General features: G+C 44.2%; 1 protein-coding gene and 2 non-coding genes across 3 annotated transcripts in view; 2 read left to right on the forward strand and 1 right to left on the reverse strand.

Annotated features, from left to right (window-relative positions):
• Positions 1-20694, forward strand: part of RALGAPA2 (Ral GTPase activating protein catalytic subunit alpha 2) — a 368955-nt gene that overhangs the window by 210590 nt on the left and 137671 nt on the right. The window contains exons 27-32 of the mRNA XM_029070298.2: positions 2388-2496; positions 6704-6814; positions 8651-8719; positions 9107-9244; positions 15748-15928; positions 18846-19617. Coding sequence (XP_028926131.1) covers positions 2388-2496; positions 6704-6814; positions 8651-8719; positions 9107-9244; positions 15748-15928; positions 18846-19617 — 1380 coding nt within the window. The remainder of the gene's footprint in view (positions 1-2387; positions 2497-6703; positions 6815-8650; positions 8720-9106; positions 9245-15747; positions 15929-18845; positions 19618-20694) is intronic.
• Positions 5060-5196, forward strand: LOC114816109. The gene has a single exon (XR_003763892.1). It is a non-coding gene; the product is annotated as a small nucleolar RNA SNORA7 (small nucleolar RNA).
• Positions 17624-17761, reverse strand: LOC114816523. Its single transcript, XR_003764310.1, has one exon. It is a non-coding gene; the product is annotated as a small nucleolar RNA SNORA7 (small nucleolar RNA).

The raw sequence follows: 20694 nt of genomic DNA on the forward strand, positions 1-20694 counted from the left end.
TCCCAAGCCCGGGCTCTTTCCACTGAATCACGCTGTTTCTCTAAGTACTGGTTATTTCCTTCTCATCCAAATAACAAGTACTGGGAAGGGAGCTGATTGAGTGCTTTAAAGCCGAAGGTTGGAAATTTCTGCTGGATGCAGTAGAGTGAGGAAACATTAGTTTAAGATAATAAAATACTTAGAAAATTTGATTAACTGGATTCTGAAACTCAGGTGCAAAAAGAATGTTTGCTCATATCCTAGAAGCAAAGCACTAAATACATGGCTTAGTGGAAGGGGCATGGGCTTGGGAGTCAGAGGATGTGGGTTGTAATCCCGGCTCTGCCACTTGTCTGCTGTGTGACCTTGGGCAAGCCACTTCACTTCTCTGTGCCTCAGTTACCCCATCTGTAAAATGGGGATTAAAATTGTGAGTCCCACGTGGGACAGCCTGATTACCTTGTATCTACCCCAGCACTTAGAACTGTGCTTGGCACATAGTAAGCGCTTAAATACCCTAAATAGTATTTGTTGAGCTCCTACACTGTGTGCAAAGCACTGTACTAAGCACTTGGAAGAATACAATAGAATTAGTATATAGCTCCTTGTGGGAGGAGAAGGGGTCTACCAACTCTTATTCTCCCAAGCACTTAGCACGGTAAGTGCTCAGTAAATACAATTGATTGATGATACCTGCCTTTTAGATCTTTATAACTTTGTACCCTAAAGATAACTAATGAGTGCTTACAAGGAAAGGAAAAGGGGAGAGGGAGAGATTTTTAGAAAAGTGCCTAAAGAATAAAGACAAGTGCCTCAGCTCTTCTGGCATTGGTCACTTTTATCTCAGACACAAAAAAAGACTAAGAGAATAGGAAGTGTGCCTCTCAAGAGCAGTAGATTACTGTTGAAAAATAAACTGAGATCTGAACAAAATGTTGCCTATGTGATCTGTACTCCTACTCTCCCATTTCCCTATTAGTAATTCATTTCATTGTCAGACTCTCCTTCTGAACTGTGAGCGCCTTGGGTTCTAATCCCGGCTCGGCCACTTATCTACTGTGTGACCGTGGGCGAGTCACTTCTCTGGTCCTCAGTTATCTCATCTGTAAAATGGGGATTGAAACTGTGAGCTCCACATGGACAGGGTTGCTGCCTGGCTGGATTTGCTTGTCCTCACCCCGGTGCTTAGTATAGTACCCGGCACGTGGTAAATGCTTAACAAATACCACAGTTATCATTATTATTATTTCATCATCATTATGGGCAGGGAATGTATCCACTTTCCCTCTCGTTCTCTCCCTCCTGCCTATTACAGTCCTTGGCATACAGTCAGGACTCAGTAAATACCATTGATTGATGAAACAGAGTGCAGAGATTGGCACTCTGGTTGATAGGAAATAATGGGTCAGTCTAGCAAGGACTGTGGGAGTTTGAATTTCTTCCGAAACCCGTGTAGGTCATTCAACAAACCATTGAATCAGTCTGGAAACAGAAAGAGATCCAGCACAAAAATTCACTTCTGAAATCCCTGTCCTTAGAAGAGTGAATTGAGTAACTCTAAGACGTGGAGATTGTGGGAGACAACATGGGAATCACTGGCAACTGACTTTAGGCTACGGCTGATTACTCTGTAATACAGGGTTTGAATTCTTGAAGAATCCTGTGTTGAGGAAGACTCACACTTGGATCGACCTGTGTGCATGCACACAACCATTTCTTCCAACACAATAATATTCCACACAGATAGATGCGGGTAGTTAGAAGAAGATTCTCCAATTATTTCATTGTATTTTCCCTGAAATGGAGAAAATTGATGTTCTGAAAGTAGTGATTGTATTGCCATCAGTCAGTCAATGGCACTTACTCTGTGCAGTACACTGTACTAAGCTCTTGGGAGAGTGCAGTGCATTAGAGGGGGTTGATCTCTCTCCTGCCCAAGAGGAGCTTACATTCAAGTTGGGGATGATAACTGAATAACTGGAGTTAATTGTATTACTTGTTTTATGCTTTGGGCCATTTCTATAAAAGACTGAAATATTCAATGGATGTTGAGTGTAGTAACAGAAAAAAATGCAATTTGTTTCATAAAATATTTATGTAAACAATACTGAAATTAAAATTTACACTTGTCATGGAAGGAGGTCCAATGACAGGCCAAAGGTGTTACAATGTCAAATGGACATTCTTTAATGCCCCCGTGAATTTCTTTAAGCCCGTCAATGGGCAGGGATTGTCTCTATCTGTTGCCCGAATTGTACATTCCAAGCGCTCAGTACAGTGCTCTGCACATAGTAAGCGCTCAATAAATACTATTGAATGAATCCTGGGGTTCTTGAATGTGTGTTTATAATAGCACTTGTCAGGAGGAAAGATGTTTCATGAGAGTTTTTTTAATTTCCATTTCAAAGGTGCATCGCTGTATGCTGCCTTGGCGTTTGGATATGCGAAGAACTTGTGGAGTGCACAAGTCACCCTCAAGTGAAGGATGCAATAAATGTTATAGGTGTTACCTTAAAGGTACTGGTAAATCATGGTTTCTTGGGGTCTTCTGTGTCTGGGTATCCACAGAGTTATTGCAAGTGTCAATCTGACCATTTCTTTTTCGACCGGTCATCGATGTGCATGTTAGTTTTTAGATTTTTAACTGACCAACATTTCTGATAAGGAATAGTACTAGCAGGTCAATTTTTGGTTGTTTTTGCAACAGATATTGTGAGCATAGAATGTATTTTCTTTTATCTCTAAGCACATAAGTGGAGTTTAAAAATCCTGGTATGAGGGAAAATAAAAACACTAATGGCTAATCTGATGGCTAATCATGTCGCATGATAAAACAGTCGCTTTAGGCCGCAATGGATGCTTCGGAAGAGCTGAACTTTGCTGTCCCATTTTAGTATTGTGGCAGAGTACAGCACACCTGCCCTATAAACACCTGCTCCATGGCTGCTCATCAATCAGGCTAATTGAAGGAGAGTCATTCCTCCTAAGGGGAATAAGGAGAGGCAGCTGAGTGGCCTGAAGATTGACAGTTAAAAGGCAGGCGGGCAGGAGGGGAACGTAGAAGGGGACTCCAAAAAAAAAAAAAAACCCAGAAAAGACTTTCTTTTCTCATCAGGAGACTATGCAACCCGGAAGCTGAGCCTTCACTGAGGATGAGTTATTGGAGACAGTCTCTCGAGCTAGACAAAGGGATTCTGTTTATAAGGCGACATCCTGGCTGATGATCCAGGCACTTCTCTTACCTTAGTGATTTGAAGACTATTTGCACTGTAACCGTGACCTCACATGTGCAATTATTGAAAACATGGGTTCCTCTTGGTCTAGGAGAAAAATATTTTTTTTGGCAAGGTAATCTTATAAGAAGCTGATTAAGTGGCCATATATCAAGATTGCAGTATAAATTACTTATTGTTTACCCATGTTGAGAGGACAGCTAGAATCTTTTTTAAGTTTTAAAAACGATTCACTTGTTTCGCTGAAGTGATCAGGGTCTTAAGCGCCTATAAGCGTGAGCACGTAATTTGGGATTTCACTCTTTCTCCCTTGTCCGAAGCTAGTCCCCTCCTCTGTATTAAAAACCTCATGCGTTTCACTCCGTACAATCAAAAGGGCATCGTATTTTCCGGCCACAACTGCTCTTTGTCCATGGATGCGGAGTGGGGTTCGAATGCCTTAGCGCACACTCTGGAAAGGAGCCAACGTCCCTGGTCCCTTCAGATTTCCCGAAGCTCAACTGAATGAAGTTGCAGGCTCAGCGTCGGGCAAGCATGGGATTTCCTTACCCAGGGTTCATCTGGAACATAACCTCCCCCTCCTAAAAGAATGGAGTGTAGGTCACTACCTCCAGAAGTGATCATTGATTTTTCTTCCCGAATTCAACTGCGCGGGGCAACATCCTAAGACCACTGCATGCTTGTGCTGATTTCAGTTGTGTTCAGTTGAACGAGATAAGAGATCTATAAACTGGAGAGGTTGAATTTGAAGTGAAGGGCAAATGGAGGAGCATCGTTCAGAATGTTTATCCATGAGGTCCTGGACTACGGCCCTTCTGCCAGCAGTTTTCTCACGTTCGTTGCAGTTCTGTCCACAATGGCGGCAAGATGTCTGCGGAGAATAGGTGATAGCAGGCTGTCCAAGCAGCTGCTGCAGAAAGCACTGAAATAGATAACCTTAAACAGAGTGGGCAGAGGCAGTGATGTAAATAATTAGGGCATTTATAAGGTGCTTACTAAATGTTAGGATCTGGGGTGGATACAAGATGATCAGAGCAGATACCATCTCTATCCAGCATGAGACTCACAATCTAAAGGGGAGGGAGAGCAGGTCTTTTATCTCAGATGAGGGAACTGGGGCACAGGAAGGCTAAGTGACTTGCCTTGGGCCACACAGCTGGTCAGTGACAGAGCTGGGACTAGAGTCCTGATCTTCATTCATTCCGTTGTATTTATTGAGCACTTACCCGGTGTGGAGCACTGTGCTAAGCGCCTGGGAGAGTATAGTACAGCAATAAACGGACACCTTCCCTGCCTGCAGCGAGCTTCTTCTGACTCGCATGCCCTTTCAACTAATAAATCCTGCCTCGTAGAGCCTAGTTTCAAATGGAGAATCATGGAAGTGATCTTCTTGGGGCAGGCGACAATGAGTAAGGCAGCCTGGCGGACGGCAATCAGGAACAGAGTGGACAAAGTCTGTCAAGAAGTCAGAATCGAGAATGACACCAGGGACTGCAATAGGGGGCTGCAGCCACAAGTGAAGGCCATGCAGCCGACAAATATGCAATACAGAAAGGTCTGTTGGATTTTCATCACACATAGATAGCAGTCACCCTCAGTAGACTGGAAGCACCCTGGGGCAGGGATTGCATCTACCAACTTTATATGGTATGTTTTCAAGCCCTCAGTACAGGGCTCTGCCCTTGATAAGCACTCAGATTACCTTTGATTGATTTAGTAGGATCATCTTCAAGTACAAAGGCAACAATAATCATTTCCCCAAATATGCACATCCTTGTATTATAAACATATAGATTGCTCACAAGATTAGCGGTTGACAGAAAATCAATGGAAGTACCATAACTGGGTCCCTTTCAGGGTCACACTGGAGAGTTTCCAGTCCTCTACCAGTCTCGACTATGGGAGGGAGGGTCAAGCAGAAGCATATCCATTCCGTTCCTAGCTTGGGCAGTGGCTAGCGAGCGGAAGGCAATCTGCTACAAGTCAAAACTCCCCTGTGCTGGGCAGCAACGACATGGGAGAGAGTCAAGGGTGGAGACTCGAGTTTACTGCGTGGACGGAGGCAGTGGTAAACCACTTCCGTATTTTTATCAAGGAAACTCTATGGATGCACTACCAGAGCGATGGCAGATGGAGGTGGGGTGCACTGGGAAAGATATGTCCATGGCATCGCTGTGGGTCGGACACAACTTCACGGCATAAGATAGGACAGGACCCTAACTGGAATCACCATTGCATTTTTTCTATTCTAATTAGATCATCATATGGTATTGCTATTGGATTTAACTGATAACCAATATAGGAGGCCTGGTTTGAGTTTTAATGTTAAATCTCTTTTATAAATTTGGACAGTAACGAATTCAGTAGAATTGATGAAAACCTAGTGAGTGTGAAGAGCTTGGGACAATAAAACAATCAGTTTATCATATTTATTGAGTGCTTGCTGTGTGCAGAGCACTGTACTAAGCACTTGGGAGAGTACAATGTAAGAGAGTTTGTAGACATGTTCTCTGCCCACAAGGAGCTTACAGTCTATGTTCCTGCCCTCAAAGAGCTTACGGTGTATCAGGGAACAGTGTAAATCAGCAATCCAAACATTAAATTGAGTTATCAAAACATCCTGCTCAGGGACTTTGGGCAATTAATTTTAGTGTTTCAGCCTCAGTTTATCAGAAATGGGAGTGGTATTTACAAATCACAGTAGGCTCTTATAAAGTCTAGCAGAGACAGCAAAAAATCGATGACCTAGATGACCCAGAACCAAGGCAAGTTTGCATATGTGATAGGTTGGATCATGAAATCGTTTCTATGTAAGTGCCATTTTATTGATTCATGTAAGATGATGTGCACAATACCAGAAATAGCATTCAGTTGCTTAGACAATGCATTTAGAGATGTAGAGCGATATGAACTGAAATGACCATTTTATGTTATCACTGAGAAGAGTACAGAATACCATGTGTTCTCATTTGCAGTATAATGTTTAATTTCTTCATGGTTTCTCATCAGTCAGTGGTATTTGATTCTTACATGGTGCAGAACACTGGGAAGAGTTCAGTACGTTAGAGCTGGTAAGCATTTACAAATGCATAGAACCCCAGAGTGAAAGGTCTGGATGGTTTGGACCAACACACACATCCTAAAAAAAAGTCAGGAAAACTTGGGGTTTTGTGCTGTATAGAATGATCCAAATATACGTTCATTTTCTGTATAAAATGCCTAACATTCAGTATGATATAAATGCTAATTTTAGTATTTGAACAATGGTAAACTGTTCAGAAACAGAAATATGTTTCTTATGAAACTTGCCTTTAATTCAGGCCAACCTAAACCACAGCTATTGGTCGAGTTCTGTACTCATAAATAGGAAGGAAAACAATCATTGAAATGATATAAAGTTTCACCTTAAAATTACAACTCATGTCAATGTAATTTTAGTTGTCTTTGTTCAGCGATTTGATTTATCTTTTGGCTTTTGTTTTATTTTACAGTTTCCCAATAAAATTGTGGCTCAGGTAGCTTGCGATGTCCTTCAGTTGCTGGTTTCTTATTGGGAAAAGCTCCAGAAGTATGAAGCCCCTTTGCCAAGGAAAATTACTGAAGTAGGTCCACATCTTCACAGACTGAAGCATAAGCCTTTTGTTTCTTATTATTTCGACTCTCCCTATTGTACTACGTTAATTGTAGATGTTTCCAAGATGTAAGCTGGAAAGCATATCAGTGTAAGGAGTTGTCTCAAGCCATTTCTTGTCCTCCAGAACAAACGATGGTTAGACAAAAAGCTCAGAACATACAAAGAGTGTTCGACGCTATAACCTAAAACACTATTGTGTTCTCATTAGTTAGCACTAATTTATTTTAAAATCGCATTGAACTAGCACCTCCCAGCTTAGTTCGAGCTAATATAAAGAGAAATAACCAGCATTTGGGTGCCGATTCTTGAACCTATGTATTTGAAGACACCGGCTAAACAAAGGGCTCTTTGTAAATGGGGCCCTATTCATAAGGAGCAATTTAGATGGTGCCGGTCAGGGACAGGCAGCTGGCTGAAATGCTTCTCCTCGAGGAGGTACCCTGCTAGTCCAAGAAGAAGAGTGTAGATTTTTTTTTTCAAACTTTTAACCCCTAGAAAATAGCTTTCTGTCTAAATGTGATTACTTGCTTAATGAGATTATCTAGGGGAGGCACCCCCGGCAACTCCTTCCCCCCCGCCCCACCGCCCATGGTGTCTTTCGTAATGGGACCTGCCAGGAGAGAGGAAGAGGGTAGTGGTTAAAGTATGAGATTCCCCCAGCAGACAGTGTAGGGCTGACTGTCTGTAGCTTAAAGGATGCAGATGTCCTCTGGCCACAAACACATGATACCGTATACTTTGGCGAGCAGGCGGGGCTGGGAAACGCTGTCTCTGAAGAGCAGCTGGTTCTAGATTTTTGTTTTCTTTATGGTATTTGTGAGGCACTTACTATATGCCGTCTCTGTACTAAGCATTGGGGTAGATACGAGCTACTCGGGTTGGACACAATCCAGCTCCCACATGGGGCTCGCGGTCTTGATCCCTGTTTTACAGAGGAGGTAACTGAGGCCAGGTGAAGTGACTTGCCCAAGGTCAAATCGCAGACAAGTGGCAAAACTCAGATGCTCTGACTCCCAGGCCGGGGCTCTTTCCACTAGACCTCACTGCTGGAAAAAGGCCCTACTGGAGGTTGCAACCTGGGACTAGCTGGGAGAGAGTGAAGTGAGGGATGTACAGGATGGATGGATGGATGGATGGATGGATGGATGGATGGATGGATGGATGGATGGATGGATGGAACTGACAGAGAGCAGGGAAAGAAAGCATCCATCACCTAGAACCAGGTTTATCTCCATTCCCAAAGAGGCACATTTCAGTGGTAGCCCCCCAGATGCTACCTGGGTAAGTATAGATACAGAAGGTATAGTGCAGTAGGTGTTTTGACCTCAAATGTTATTGTTAGGGAGAGGAGTCTGGTTGGGGTAGTCACTGTATTAGAAAATTGTCAAATAAAAAAGAGGCATAATAGAGGGGGTTTTGAACTTTCCTTTTTCCCCAAAGCTGTAGTAAGTGTGCTGAAGTGAATAGGAATTGGTCGCGTTTAGGGTGGAGGGTGACTGTCACCCTCTTCTGGGGCACCTGACGTCCTCTCGAAGAAGTGCAGGAAACTTAGAAATGCCTGTGCACTGGGTGCAAAATCCACCCCTTTCAGGCTCCCAATCCTCTCAAATCCACATTTCCCCAAGTTACCTAAACCAGCCCCACGCTCCTAGTTCCCCGGCAGGGGTTACCAGAGAAGGAAGGCAAGTGGACAACATGGAGGCAAAGATTTAGCTTTTTGCTGCGAAGCCATCTCAAGAGTCCTCTTCTATGGCTTCAGAGGCACTCTTCTGGTTGGCTTGACTCTGGGTTCCTTTTCATGCAGATCCTGGTGGCTACCATTGCCTTCCTTTTGCCGAGTGCTGAATACTCCTCAGTGGAAACAGACAAGAAGGTAGGTAGTTAATCTGAAATGCTCCCTTTATTCACCCCCCAGCCCCAGCTCCACAGCACTTATGCATATATGTGTGATTTATTTATATTAAGGTCTGTCTCCCCTTCTAGACTGTAAGCTCTTTGTGGGCAGAAAATGTGTCTATTATATTGTTATATGGCACTCTCCCAAGCGCTTAGTATAGTGCTCTGCACACAGTAAGCGCTCAATAAATACAAGTGATTGATTAACTCCTTTTTTCCCCAATTCTCTGGAACGTGTCAGTAAAACAGGTCAGTGAAACAGGCCACTGTCTCATTTTTACAGTGCCGTAGTAGCTGGCAATATTAGTGCGTATGAAATCTCCCAAGACGTTGTGTAACTTAATTTCCACATTTCTTTTAATAGTTCATTGTTTCTCTGTTGCTCTGCTTGTTGGATTGGTGCATGGCATTGCCAGTGAAAACTTTGCTGCATCCGGTGTCTACTTCTGTGCTTGAAGATCAGCACTCACCTAGAGCCCCTTTACTGGATTACATTTACAGGGTGAGTTTATGATATGAAAATGCAAGCTTTCTTTCAGAGGCAGACTAAAGGCTACAGGATCCTCAAGGCCAAGGATCATGTCGCCTACTTGTAATTTTTTTAATGGTATTTTTTAAGTACTTATTATGTGCCTATTCTAAGCCTGGGTTAGATAAAAGCTAATCAGATTGGACACAATCCATGTTCCCCAAGGGACTCACAGTCTTAATCCCCATTTTACAGATGAAGTAACTGAGGCATAGAGAAGTTAAGGGATTTGCCTTAGGTCATACTGCAGGCAGGTGCCAGAGCCGGGATTAGAACCCAGGTTCTTATGACTTCTTAAGGCCTGTGCTCTATCCACCAGGCCACACTGCTTGTCTAGTTATAATTTGTAGTACAGTGCTCTGTTGACAACAGTTGCTCAATAAACGCTGCTGACGGTGGTAAAACAAAATCGCTCGCACTAATTGAAATCTACATATAGCAATTCCCTACTTATTACTCTGCTATTTCCCCTATTCCTAATCTGTTTTAATATCAGTCTCCACCTGTAGACTGTAAGCTTCTTGTGGGCAGCGATTGCATCTACCAACTCTGTCAACTTTGCCAAGCGCTTAGTACAGTGCTTTGCACGCGTTAAGCACTCACTAATTTTAACAGTTCTAAATGTGGTATTTGGTAAGCGCTTACTATATGGCTAATCCTGTTCTTTGCACTTGGGTAGATATGTTAATCAGGTCCTCCATGGGGCTCACAGTCTAAGTAGGAGACAGAACAGGTTTTGAATCTCCATTGTGCAGATGAGGGAACCGAGGCACAGAGAAGTGAAGTGACTTGCCTAAGGTGACACAGCGGGTAAGTGAAGGAGCCAGGATAAGAAACCAGGTGTCTAACTCACTGGCCTGTGATCTTTCCACTAAGGCCATGCTGCTACACTATTGAAACAATCGATCAGATATCAGTGATTGATTGTTTCCCCATGGAATGCTGTTGTATTAGAGCCCTTATTTTCCCTCCCCGCCTCCCTGAGCTGCTGTGTGGGTGTGTGGAGGGGTGAGGAGGCAACTGAGGATTTAGAGGAGTGGGATTCGGGGACTGTTTTCATCCTTCTCCTTCAAGCTTTGGCAGAGAAGGGGAAAGTAACAGTCAACCTTCCCCTTCTTCTCTCTGCAATAACCGAAGTGAGAAAGAGAGAGGCCGGAAAGGCATCTGCCGGATGTGCCTGTGACCATTGGACTCCCCGGCTCTTCTGCTCTGGGGAGCTGGAAGAGCGGAGGAGTCAATGGTGTGGAACACATCTCCATATGGACAATGTACTCTGACCCCGCACAGCGCTGTTTCCAGGAACGCAGCCTGAACGCTCAGCGGGGCATTACTGATTTAAATGAATGCGGTCCTCAGACCCGTCAAGCTCCTCTGAGCTTCATCGAAGATCATTCTTCCCTTTCCAATTTAACATAAAGAAAACGGCTTGTGAAGCCAGAGCTTTGTCATAACCTGATTATATAAAATGCCTCACATTAAAAGCTAATTGTCCTTGGAATGGGTTTTTTTTTAGAAGCTTAAGAAACATTCTGTCCTGATGGTAATACATATCGAATTTAACAGCCAATTTCTCGGCTGTAGTTTATTTGGGCCGTGCAGCATCGGCTGCTCCGTTCCTTCTCTGGTGGGCCCCCTCTGCCGTCCCTACCCTATGGCCCCTGCGAGACATCGCCTTGCTGAGACACTTCTGGTGCTTGCGTTTCCAGACTTGAAACTGTAACCCAAGAATCTAAATTGGAGATGGTACTTTCTGGGCAGGCGTAAAAAGGTTAAAAGTATACTCAAGGGAGAAGTCCTACTGAAAAGGTGACTTGGCCCATTTTGAAATGGGAAACCTTAGACGGAAGTGAAGAAATGGTGGAAATAGTTAAAATAAGATGGCCATGTTGGAAAAGGATTTTATATACAAACGGTCAAATATACTTTAATAACCACATCTCAATTTCCTTCATTCCTACCTCCAGTCCATGCATGCGTCTCCTCCAGTGGATGCAAAATAATTAAATTCCCCACAATTATGCCTCTGTTTACTCTAATCCTCCGTATAGTGTTAGCCTAAAATCAATTGCTTTCCTAACAAGGTCGATTTTATAGACACCATTCCTATCTTCATAGAGTAGAATTGTGCTTTCTAATTGGGTTCATCCATTTATTGAAAGAGACTTTGGATCTGCTTTTATGGCTCTTTTAAGATAAGAAGTCATCTGTCATAGCATTGATGAGTCAGACTAATCACTGTTTTAACCTAACGACAACCCTAATCCAACTTCTCCCGGCATTGGCATCGGAGCCGGTCGGCGCCCTCTCGCTGCTTGTGGTTTGGGAGAATGTAAGAGCCGGGCATGTTAGATCAGAGGTCTCTGCCAAACCCAGGAGACAAGCTGGGAGGCTTTTAAGGATGAATTAAGTTTGAAAACTGAATATCTGAGCTGTGGGATCCAAGAAGGGCTTTCTATTGGATTTACCGTGAGGTGTGTGATCATAGCTAATGAAGTGCCTGTCACAGAAGGGAGATATTTGAAACTAGGAGAGTAGGCCACGCATAATGTTTTGTTAGGTCATGGTGCTGCATGCTTATGTTGGCATAAAACAGTTATTTCAGAGGACCCCTTGAAATCTTCAGGTTCAAATCCATACGAATAGCCGGAGTAATTGCTCTAATTTGGATCAAGTCCATACTCTTAGAATCATTAAGCGGATTCTGTGAGAACCAGTAAATATTATATTTCTTGCACTGCATCCAATCAGTCAGTGGTATCGGGTGTATTAAGTGCTTGGGAGATCTACTGTCTCCTCTCAAAATCCAGCCCCTCCACTTGCATCTCCTGCCCCGTCCTTTCCCACGCCCTCTCTCCTTCCATCCCTGACCACCATCTTCAACAGTTCACTGTTCAACGGCTTCTTCCCCACTGCTTTTTAACATGCTCATGTTTTTCTTATGCTAAAAAAAACCCTCCCATGAGCCCAGGGCTCCCTCCCCCATCTCCCTCCCACCCATCCTTTCCAAACTCCTTGTCTATGCCTTCTGCCTCCACTTCCTTTCTCCAGTTCTGTGCTTGATCCCCTCCAATCTGGTTTCCACCCCCTTGACTCCACCAAAATAGCCCTCTCACAGTTCACCAATGATCTCAAAATTCAACTGCCTGAACTCCACTCCAACCCTCCTCGATCTCTGAGCTGCCTTAAAACTTTAGACTGTTTTCTGCTCCTGGAAACATTATCCAACCCTAGCTTCACTGACACTGTCCTCTACTGGTTCTCCTCCTATCTCTCTGGCCACTCCTTCTAAGTCTCTTTCATGGGCATCTTCTTTCTTCCCATCCCTTACCACCCTCATTCCTCAAAGCTCAATTCTGGGTCCCTTCCTGTTCTGCGTCCACACCTTCTCCTTTGAAGAGCTCATTCGCTTCCATGGCTTCAACTACCTTTTCTGTTTGGTTGATTTGCAAATCTTACATCTCCATACCTGATCTCTCTCCTTCTCAGAACTCTCACATTTCATCCCGCTTCAGGACATCTCTACCTGGACGTCCCACCAACGTCTCAGACTTAATGTATTCATCACAGAACTGTTCATCTTCCCACCAAAACCCCATCCTTTCTTTCTTTGACTCACTTTCCCATCACTGTTATTCAACACCGCCATCCTCTCTGTCTCACAAGCCCTTAACCTTGGCATTATCCATGACTCTTCTCTCTCGTTCAACCCGCATATTCAATCTGTCACCAATCCAGTCAGTTCAGTCTTCACAAAGTCACTAAAATTTGCCCTTTCCTCTTCATGCAAACTGCTACCAGTTAATCCGAGTACACGTTCTACCCGCCTTGATGATTGCATCAGCCTTCTTGCTGACCTCCCTCCCCCATGTCTCTCCCCATTTCAGTCCATTACTTCAGTCTGCTGTCCGGATCGTTTTTCTACAGAACCGTTCGGTCCATGTTTCCCCACTCCTCCAGAATCTCCAGTAGTTGCCCCTCCACCTCCACACCAAACAGAAATGCTTTACTATCTGCTTTAATCAACTTCAATCATCTCAATCCAGTTGCCTCCTACTACCTTACCTCCCCGTTTTCTGCTACAACCCAGATCACATACTTCACTCCTCTAATATCAACCCGTTCACTGTACCTCGATCTCGTCTATATCGCTGTCAGCCTCTCGCCCATATCCTGTCTCTGGCCTGGAACTCCCTCTCTCTTCATATCCAACAGACGATCACCCTCCCCACATTCAAAGCCTTATTAAAAGCATATCTTTTCCAAGAGGCCTTCCCCAATCAAGCCCTCATTTCCTCTTCTCCCACTCCATTTTGCATCACCCTCGCATTGAATTTGCACCCTTTATTCATCCCTCCCTCAGCCCCACAGCACATACAGTACATATCCATAATTCATTTCTTTATATGAATAGTAATGTCTGTCTCTCCCTCTATACAGTAACAGGGAACATGTTTACCAACTCAGTAATAGTGTACTCTCCCAAGCACTTAGTACAGTGGTCTGCACAGAGTAAGCACTCAATAAATACAATTGATTGATTGGGAGAGTCCAATACAACAGACATGTCCCCTGCCCAGAAGGAGTTTACAGTTTTGAGGGGGAGGCAGACATTAAAATTGTGTGTCTCTTTTTCCCACTCAGTCTGGATATCACCGTAACTGTATTTAACAGCACACAAGCAGTTCGCCCCCTCCTACTTCACTTCTCTGATCTATTACAGGCAAGCCCACACACTTTGCTCTTCTAGTGACAGTTTACTCACTGTGCCTTTATCTCCTCTATCTTGCTGCTGACCCCTTTCCCATGTTCTCCCCCTGACCTGGAATTCCCTCCCCCTCCATGTATGCCAGACCACCACTCTCCCCACTTTCACAGCATTATCAAGTCACATCTCCTCCAAGAGGCCTTCCCTGATTAAGCCCTCTCTTCCCTGGCTCCCTCTCCCTTCTTCATCATCTAGGCACTTGGATCTCTGACCTTTGGGCATGTGATATTTGTCCCACCCTCAACCCCACAACATTTAGGTACATACCTTAAGATTATGTATGATAAATTATTCATTTAGATTAATGCCTGCCTCCCCCTCTAAACTGTAAGCTCATTTGTGGACAGGGAACATATCTGCCAACTCTGTTGTGTTGTACTCTTCCTAGTGCTTAGTACAGTACTCTGCACATAGTAAACAACTAGTAAACAACTCAATAAATACCATTGATTGATCTGACCTTCTGATGATTGGCAGTGTTGGGTAAGAATATGGCTTAGAGGAACAATAAGATATTCACCAATTTCCTTAAGTTTTATGATCTTGAATTTGTATGGTTCCTGTTTTTGAAAATGCTAGAACTATACTTGTCTCATTTTGTCCTGACAACATCTCTGTGTGATAGGGGAGTAAAGTATTCTTATCCCCATTTTGTAGATGAGGAAATTGAGGCATGGAGTAGTTAAGTGATGTGTCTAGGAGCACACAGATCAGAAGCAGAGCTGGGAGTAGAATCAAGGATGTTAAAACATATATATGTTTATATATATAGTATATGTATGTACTCATTCATTCAATAGTATTTATTGAGCGCTTACTATGTGCAGAGCACTGTACTAAGCGCTTGGAATGAACAAGTCGGCAACAGATAGAGACGGTCCCTGCCCTTTGACGGGCTTACAGTATGTACTCATATGTATTATATTTAATTGTCCTTCATAATCAAAGATGGTAAATGCATGTGTGAGCTAGAAAGGCCATCGCAGGACCCAGAGTCCTGGCCACATTTTACATACAACAAGGCCATCCTTTGTTGTGCTATTTTGTTTAATGTTTTCAATACCTGGCACTGTTTTCTCTCTTGCCTCCTTTCTCTCATTCCATCTGGAGCTTTGGCTTGAAGAGAGCCTCTCCTTTTTGAGTAATAGAGGCTTCTAGAGAAGCAGCATGGCATAGTGGATAGAGCACAGGCCTGGGAGTCAGAAGGTCATGGGTTCTAATGCCACCTTGGCCACTTGTCTGCTGTGTAACTTTGGGCAAGTCATTTCACTTCTCTATGCCTCAGTTCCCTCATCAGTACAATGGGGATTGAGACTGTGAGCCCCACATGGGACAGAGACTGTGTCTGGACATTTGCTTTGTGTCCACCCCAGCTCTTAGTACAGTATCTGGCACACATTAAGCGCTTAACAAATACCATTGTTATTATTACTGATGCAAAAGCGGTAATAGGCTAAGAAAACTGGGTCTTTCTAATGTAGTCTGCACTACAGAGTTGTCATCCTCGGTGAATATTCTCATTGATCCTGACACAAACTTTATATTTCCCTTCTCCCTTGCTACATGTAATGTGGGTTTGGGATGGATGGGATGGGGCTAATTTTGCTACCCATCAGCCGTAATAAATTTATAAAGGAAGAGGCATGGATTCACTAACTTAGCATATTTTGTATTCACATGCAGAGTGTCAATTTCCCTTTTATTTTCACAGGTCTTGCACTGTTGTGTTTGTGGCTCAAAGACCCAGCAAAGCCACTACACGTTGACCCTGGCTGATCTTTCAGCTTCTGATTATGATCCGTTTTTGCCCCTGGCGAATGTCAGGAACTCTGAGCCAGTAGCACAGTATCACTCTTCAGCAGATCTAGGCAATCTGCTCACTGTTGCTGAGGGTAAGTAACTCCAAACGAAGCTTCGTTACTGACGGCAACTCAGCATCGACCGTTAGGGCTTCCGTGGTAATGGCAGTGACTCCGTGTAGCGTTTTCCCTTTGAAATAATACGCTACAGGAGGACTGGAAATGTGGCCTTTCTTCTGTTTATTCCCTTCTCCCTTCCCCTTCTTCTCTTTCCTTTCAGTCAGTCCTTTGCCCTTGAAGCTTATTTACCTTTCTTCCTCCTCTGAGTCTCTCTCCCCAAGCCACCTTTCCTTCCCTCTTCCCCCCTCTTACTTTTCCATCTTTGGCCTTGTCCTTTCCTCTCCGTTCTGCCTTCCTCCCTGACTCTCTGCTGCTATGCCATCCTTCCTCACCGTCCCTGGTCTCAGGTGGAGGTGGTGGAGGGGGAAGCCGCGATCCTCCACATGGGGGAGAAGCCCTACGGGGAAGCACAGCCATTTGGCAGCTGGGCTCAGCTCAGACCGTTTCCAGCCCAGCCGGAGGGCAGAGGCTGGATCTGTATTATAATGCTCCTTCAGGGAGTCTGGGCGGAAATAGATTTTCTTTTCAGTCTGGTCCTAGATGACACCAGCACCTCCACGGACTACATACCCAATTCTCACCATGACTTTCATCAGCCCCTGGGAATTTGGTCCATTTGGAGAGATTTTCATTCTACTACAGCGAACACGCCGGGGCAGATTTGATTGACAATTCAGAACTACTTTCAAGTAGTATCTTAAGCGTTTACACCTTTCCTTTTCTCTGATTACTGTTTTCAGGATAAAGTGTGGTGTCTTCTATACCAAAGTCAAGAACATAAAAACTTCCCAAGACACGCTTATTTCTTGCTACTTTCTGGGACTTTGAATTATGACAGTTCTTTGTCCTGGAAGAAATTTTCACCTCTGCTGGCACAGAGATTTTAGAATCTCTTTTTACCAACAATTTTAGGTGAACAGAGCCGGCTTTAGAGCATTAAAACCTGGTGTTGTGCACAGACACTTCTTGCTGAGTGGGTACATTCTGTAAAGAGTAGAGAGATAAAAATAGATAGGAGATAGCTTTGTCATTTTATGTAGAACAGAATGTTTCCAGTGTGGATGTGTGTTTTGTCATCCGCACTGTTAATTTTACCACCCGGCTATTTCCAGCTAATGTTTAAAAAAACACAAGAAAATATCCCCTTTCATTTTTGATCCATTATTTCCACACGGCTATTTGAAGAACATTACTCATCACTTATTACAGCAGCCCCATGATACAGTAGACTTCACAAGATTAGTTGTAGGAAAAACTTTTCATACTAGCTGCTACAATTTTTGCTGTGAAGCTTGCTATAAAAATCATATTTATCACTTAGTTCCATTCATCTTGTCGATTAGCACTGTCACCATTAGGAATCCTTGTATTTCTTTTAATTTCCACAGATGGAGAATAATTTTTCAATCCCTCTAGACTGTAAACTTGTTGTGGACAGGGCGTGTGTCTCTGTTGTATTACATTCTCCCAAACACTTAGTACAATGCTCTGCACCTAAGAAGCACTCAATAAATATCGATTGCTCAATTGCTCTGCATGTAGTATTCGTAGGGTTTTCTTGGTAAAAATACAGAAGTGGTTTTCCATTGTCTCCTACTGTGCGGTAAACTTGAGTCTCTGCCTTCGACTCTCTCCAGTGCCACTGCTGCTCAGCACTGGTGAGTTTTGACTTGTAGCCGATGGCCTTCCACTTGCCAGCCCCTGCTCAAGCCAGGAATGGAATGGGTATGACTCTGCTCAACTCTCCCTCCCATAGCTGAGACTGGTAGAGTACTGGAAACTCTCCAGGTGTGATCCTGAGAGGGGAGTCACCCATCTTAGTTGCCCATTAGCTGGATTGTGACTCTGGCCCTGAGTATGCCAGGGAATATCAGCTCTACTCAAAGCTGCCAGCGTGGCTTTAGGTCAAACCAACTCCGTGAAAACCCTCTTGGGATTCCCAGAACTAGTTTGGTCCTCCAGGAATTCCCTGAATCAGTTCCCATTTCAGCCCAGTCCAGAGTTTCCTTGAGTTCTTTGGATTGACCCCAGAATTTCCCCAAATCAGTTCCGGTGCTCGGAAGTTCCATTTTGGGCTTGCAAATCCAAGGTATCGGTCACCAAGTCAACTGAGCTTTCCTAATTAAACATCATCTAGGGAAGGAAGCCAGTAGATCTGACCGAAGAAAGTTACAACTGTCCTCTCCTGGAGAAGGACAGCATAAATGTCCCCTAGTGCAAAACTGCCTTTAAAATTCTCTAGGAATAGGGTTTGGGGAATGGACTTGGGGTTTAGCTAAATAGGGCCAGATTTTGCATGCCTTAGAATTTAACCTATAAAAAACAAACAAAAATACCATCCAAACCGACGTGTCTTCATCTCCCGCTCAGAACCCGAGCTCTTTCAATAGTCTAGACTTTGAATGCAGGAAGCAACTGCCTTCTAACCTGGATTTGAGATCGAGTGAACAGTCCATAAATACTATCTGTTGTGAGTGATTGGTTTTGCGTTTATCTGCCAAATTGAGAACCGAGCAGTCCCCTCTGCAGCCCGATCAAACACATGCCATCCTAAAGCAGGGTTCCGTGAGTGTGGAGGGAAGAAAGCGGGTCCCCTTCTCCCGTGGGAAACCAAAGGATCTCTTCCTTCTACTGTAAGCTCGTTGTGGGCAGGGAATGTGTCTACCAACTCTGTTATATAGTACTCACCCAACAGCTCAGTACAGTGCTCTGCATACAGTAAGCACTCAATAAATACAATTGATTGATCTCCAGAGGCCCTAATTATTTATCATAATCAACTGGGGAACTTTCTGGCCTGAAATGTTCTAAGTATCTGCTGTTGTTTGTTTATAGGCTCTCACTGTCTCTCATTCTGCTCTCTGTCTTCTCTTCTAATTGATCTGGATAGAAAAAAGAAGAAGAAGTCTGGAGTTAATCCCCCTGACTGCCCGGATGGTGATGACCCACCTAGTGAACCACTTAAGCCACTACCCCCTAAGCGGGGGTCCCGCCATCCTGCACAGCCTGATTAGCGAGAATCACGACAATGTTTACGTGGATTCTTCTGAGCTCTCCTCTGACGTTTTTAGGAGCCCCAACTTGCAGCTGTTTGTGTTTAATGACAACACACTCATCTCTTATCTACAAATTCCAGCAGAAAGAACAGAAGCAGGAGAGCCAGCTGGACCTCTCTCTCATGTCAGAGTAATTGTGAGGGATATCTCAGGGAAATACTCGTGGGATGGCAAAGTACTGTATGGACCACTGGAAGACTACTTAGCCAGAAACAGTGGAAGTCGTTCATTTGTGATGTCGGGCAGTCACCCTCAGTCATGGGACCCGCCAAGAGATTTTTCTCAAATGGAAGGAGGGGATGATGCTCTTGACCAACTACTTGAAAAGATTGGAAACACAAGTCCTGAATGCCTTTTGCCATCACAGATGCATCTAAACGAGCCTTCGCCTCCCCCTTTCGGAATGAGTCGGGAGCAAGAAACGGAGATCGTTGGAGCAATTCTGCGGCAGAACGCACAAGAGGAGGAGTATGTCCGTGGATGTCGCTCCAACTTCGCCGTGCGGGTCGCGAGTCAAGTGCAGCCGAACCCCACTGAACCCCAAGGACCGTTTTATTTCTGCAGGCTGCTGCTTAATGACTTAGGAATGAATTCTTGGGACAGAAGGTAGGAGCCCACTAGGGCATCTCCATTGATTTATTTTATGGTTCCTCTTATCTTTGTGAAAAATGGTAAAAAAAAAGAAAAGGGCCAGGGAGAGTGGGCGGCGGGGGGGAATTTGACCTGAATTTTTCCCCCACTTTGAATTCTTTTCTGGAGCCAAAGCCAAGACGTGCTTGAAACTGCTAAACCAGAAGCGTCAGGAAAATTGGCTATGCCAGCCTGATGTAGAAGGAGAATTTTCCCCCTCGGGGCCGATACTGAGAAAATCCTCTGAGCCGGTTTCTTTTTGAAATTATCTGTCTTGATCTTGCTCCATCTGCATCTTTGTACTTCTTTGGCTTTCTGAAGTCCTTGTTTCATAACTAATATCTCCTGGCCAATATTAACGGTAGACCTCCAAAAGGCGTTCTTGCTTCAAATCTGCTCCAGATTGATGCAGCTTTCTAAACTGACTTTATAACACTTGAAGCAAATTACCCTTTCTGTGTATAAGATTTCTAGCCGGCTACCCTCTCACGCTGGGCCCTGTATTCGCGGAAGCCTGTTTATACCACTCGATGTCACCATCAGTCCTACAGGACTGATTTGCTTTTAATACCACAGCACCTCTGGAAAGTTCAAAATGCTTTCCATCGAATGCATCTGCACAACCCTAAACGAGATAAATAGGGAACAGAATTACTCTCTAAAGGTGGGTATTAGATCCCTCCAGCTCCTGAAGATAAGTATCCCTCTGTGGATGCCTGGAGGACTCAACGCTACAATGTTTCAAAACTCCCATCCAAGGAGACCAAGGGAACAAGTACGATCAACTCTGCCTGTGGAAAATCTGGGTTCCCAGTTCTGGAGGGGCGGAACTCCTTGTTGTGCATTTCTCTTTGTCCTGCTTGCTAAAATATGAGTGCCATCTCCAGTTTTCTGGCCTGGCTTAGTAGCACCAGCCTCTCGCTTCACCTCCAAAGCAGTCCGCCAACAAGGTGGGCCTGAGGAACCCCCAGAGCGGCTAGGAAGGCATCCCTGGGGTGGAAGAATATATAATGATGATGATGGTATTTGTTAAGCACTTATACTGTGCCAGGC

Source organism: Ornithorhynchus anatinus, chromosome 1 (assembly GCF_004115215.2).
Source record: "Ornithorhynchus anatinus isolate Pmale09 chromosome 1, mOrnAna1.pri.v4, whole genome shotgun sequence".
Taxonomy (NCBI): Eukaryota; Metazoa; Chordata; class Mammalia; order Monotremata; family Ornithorhynchidae; genus Ornithorhynchus; species Ornithorhynchus anatinus.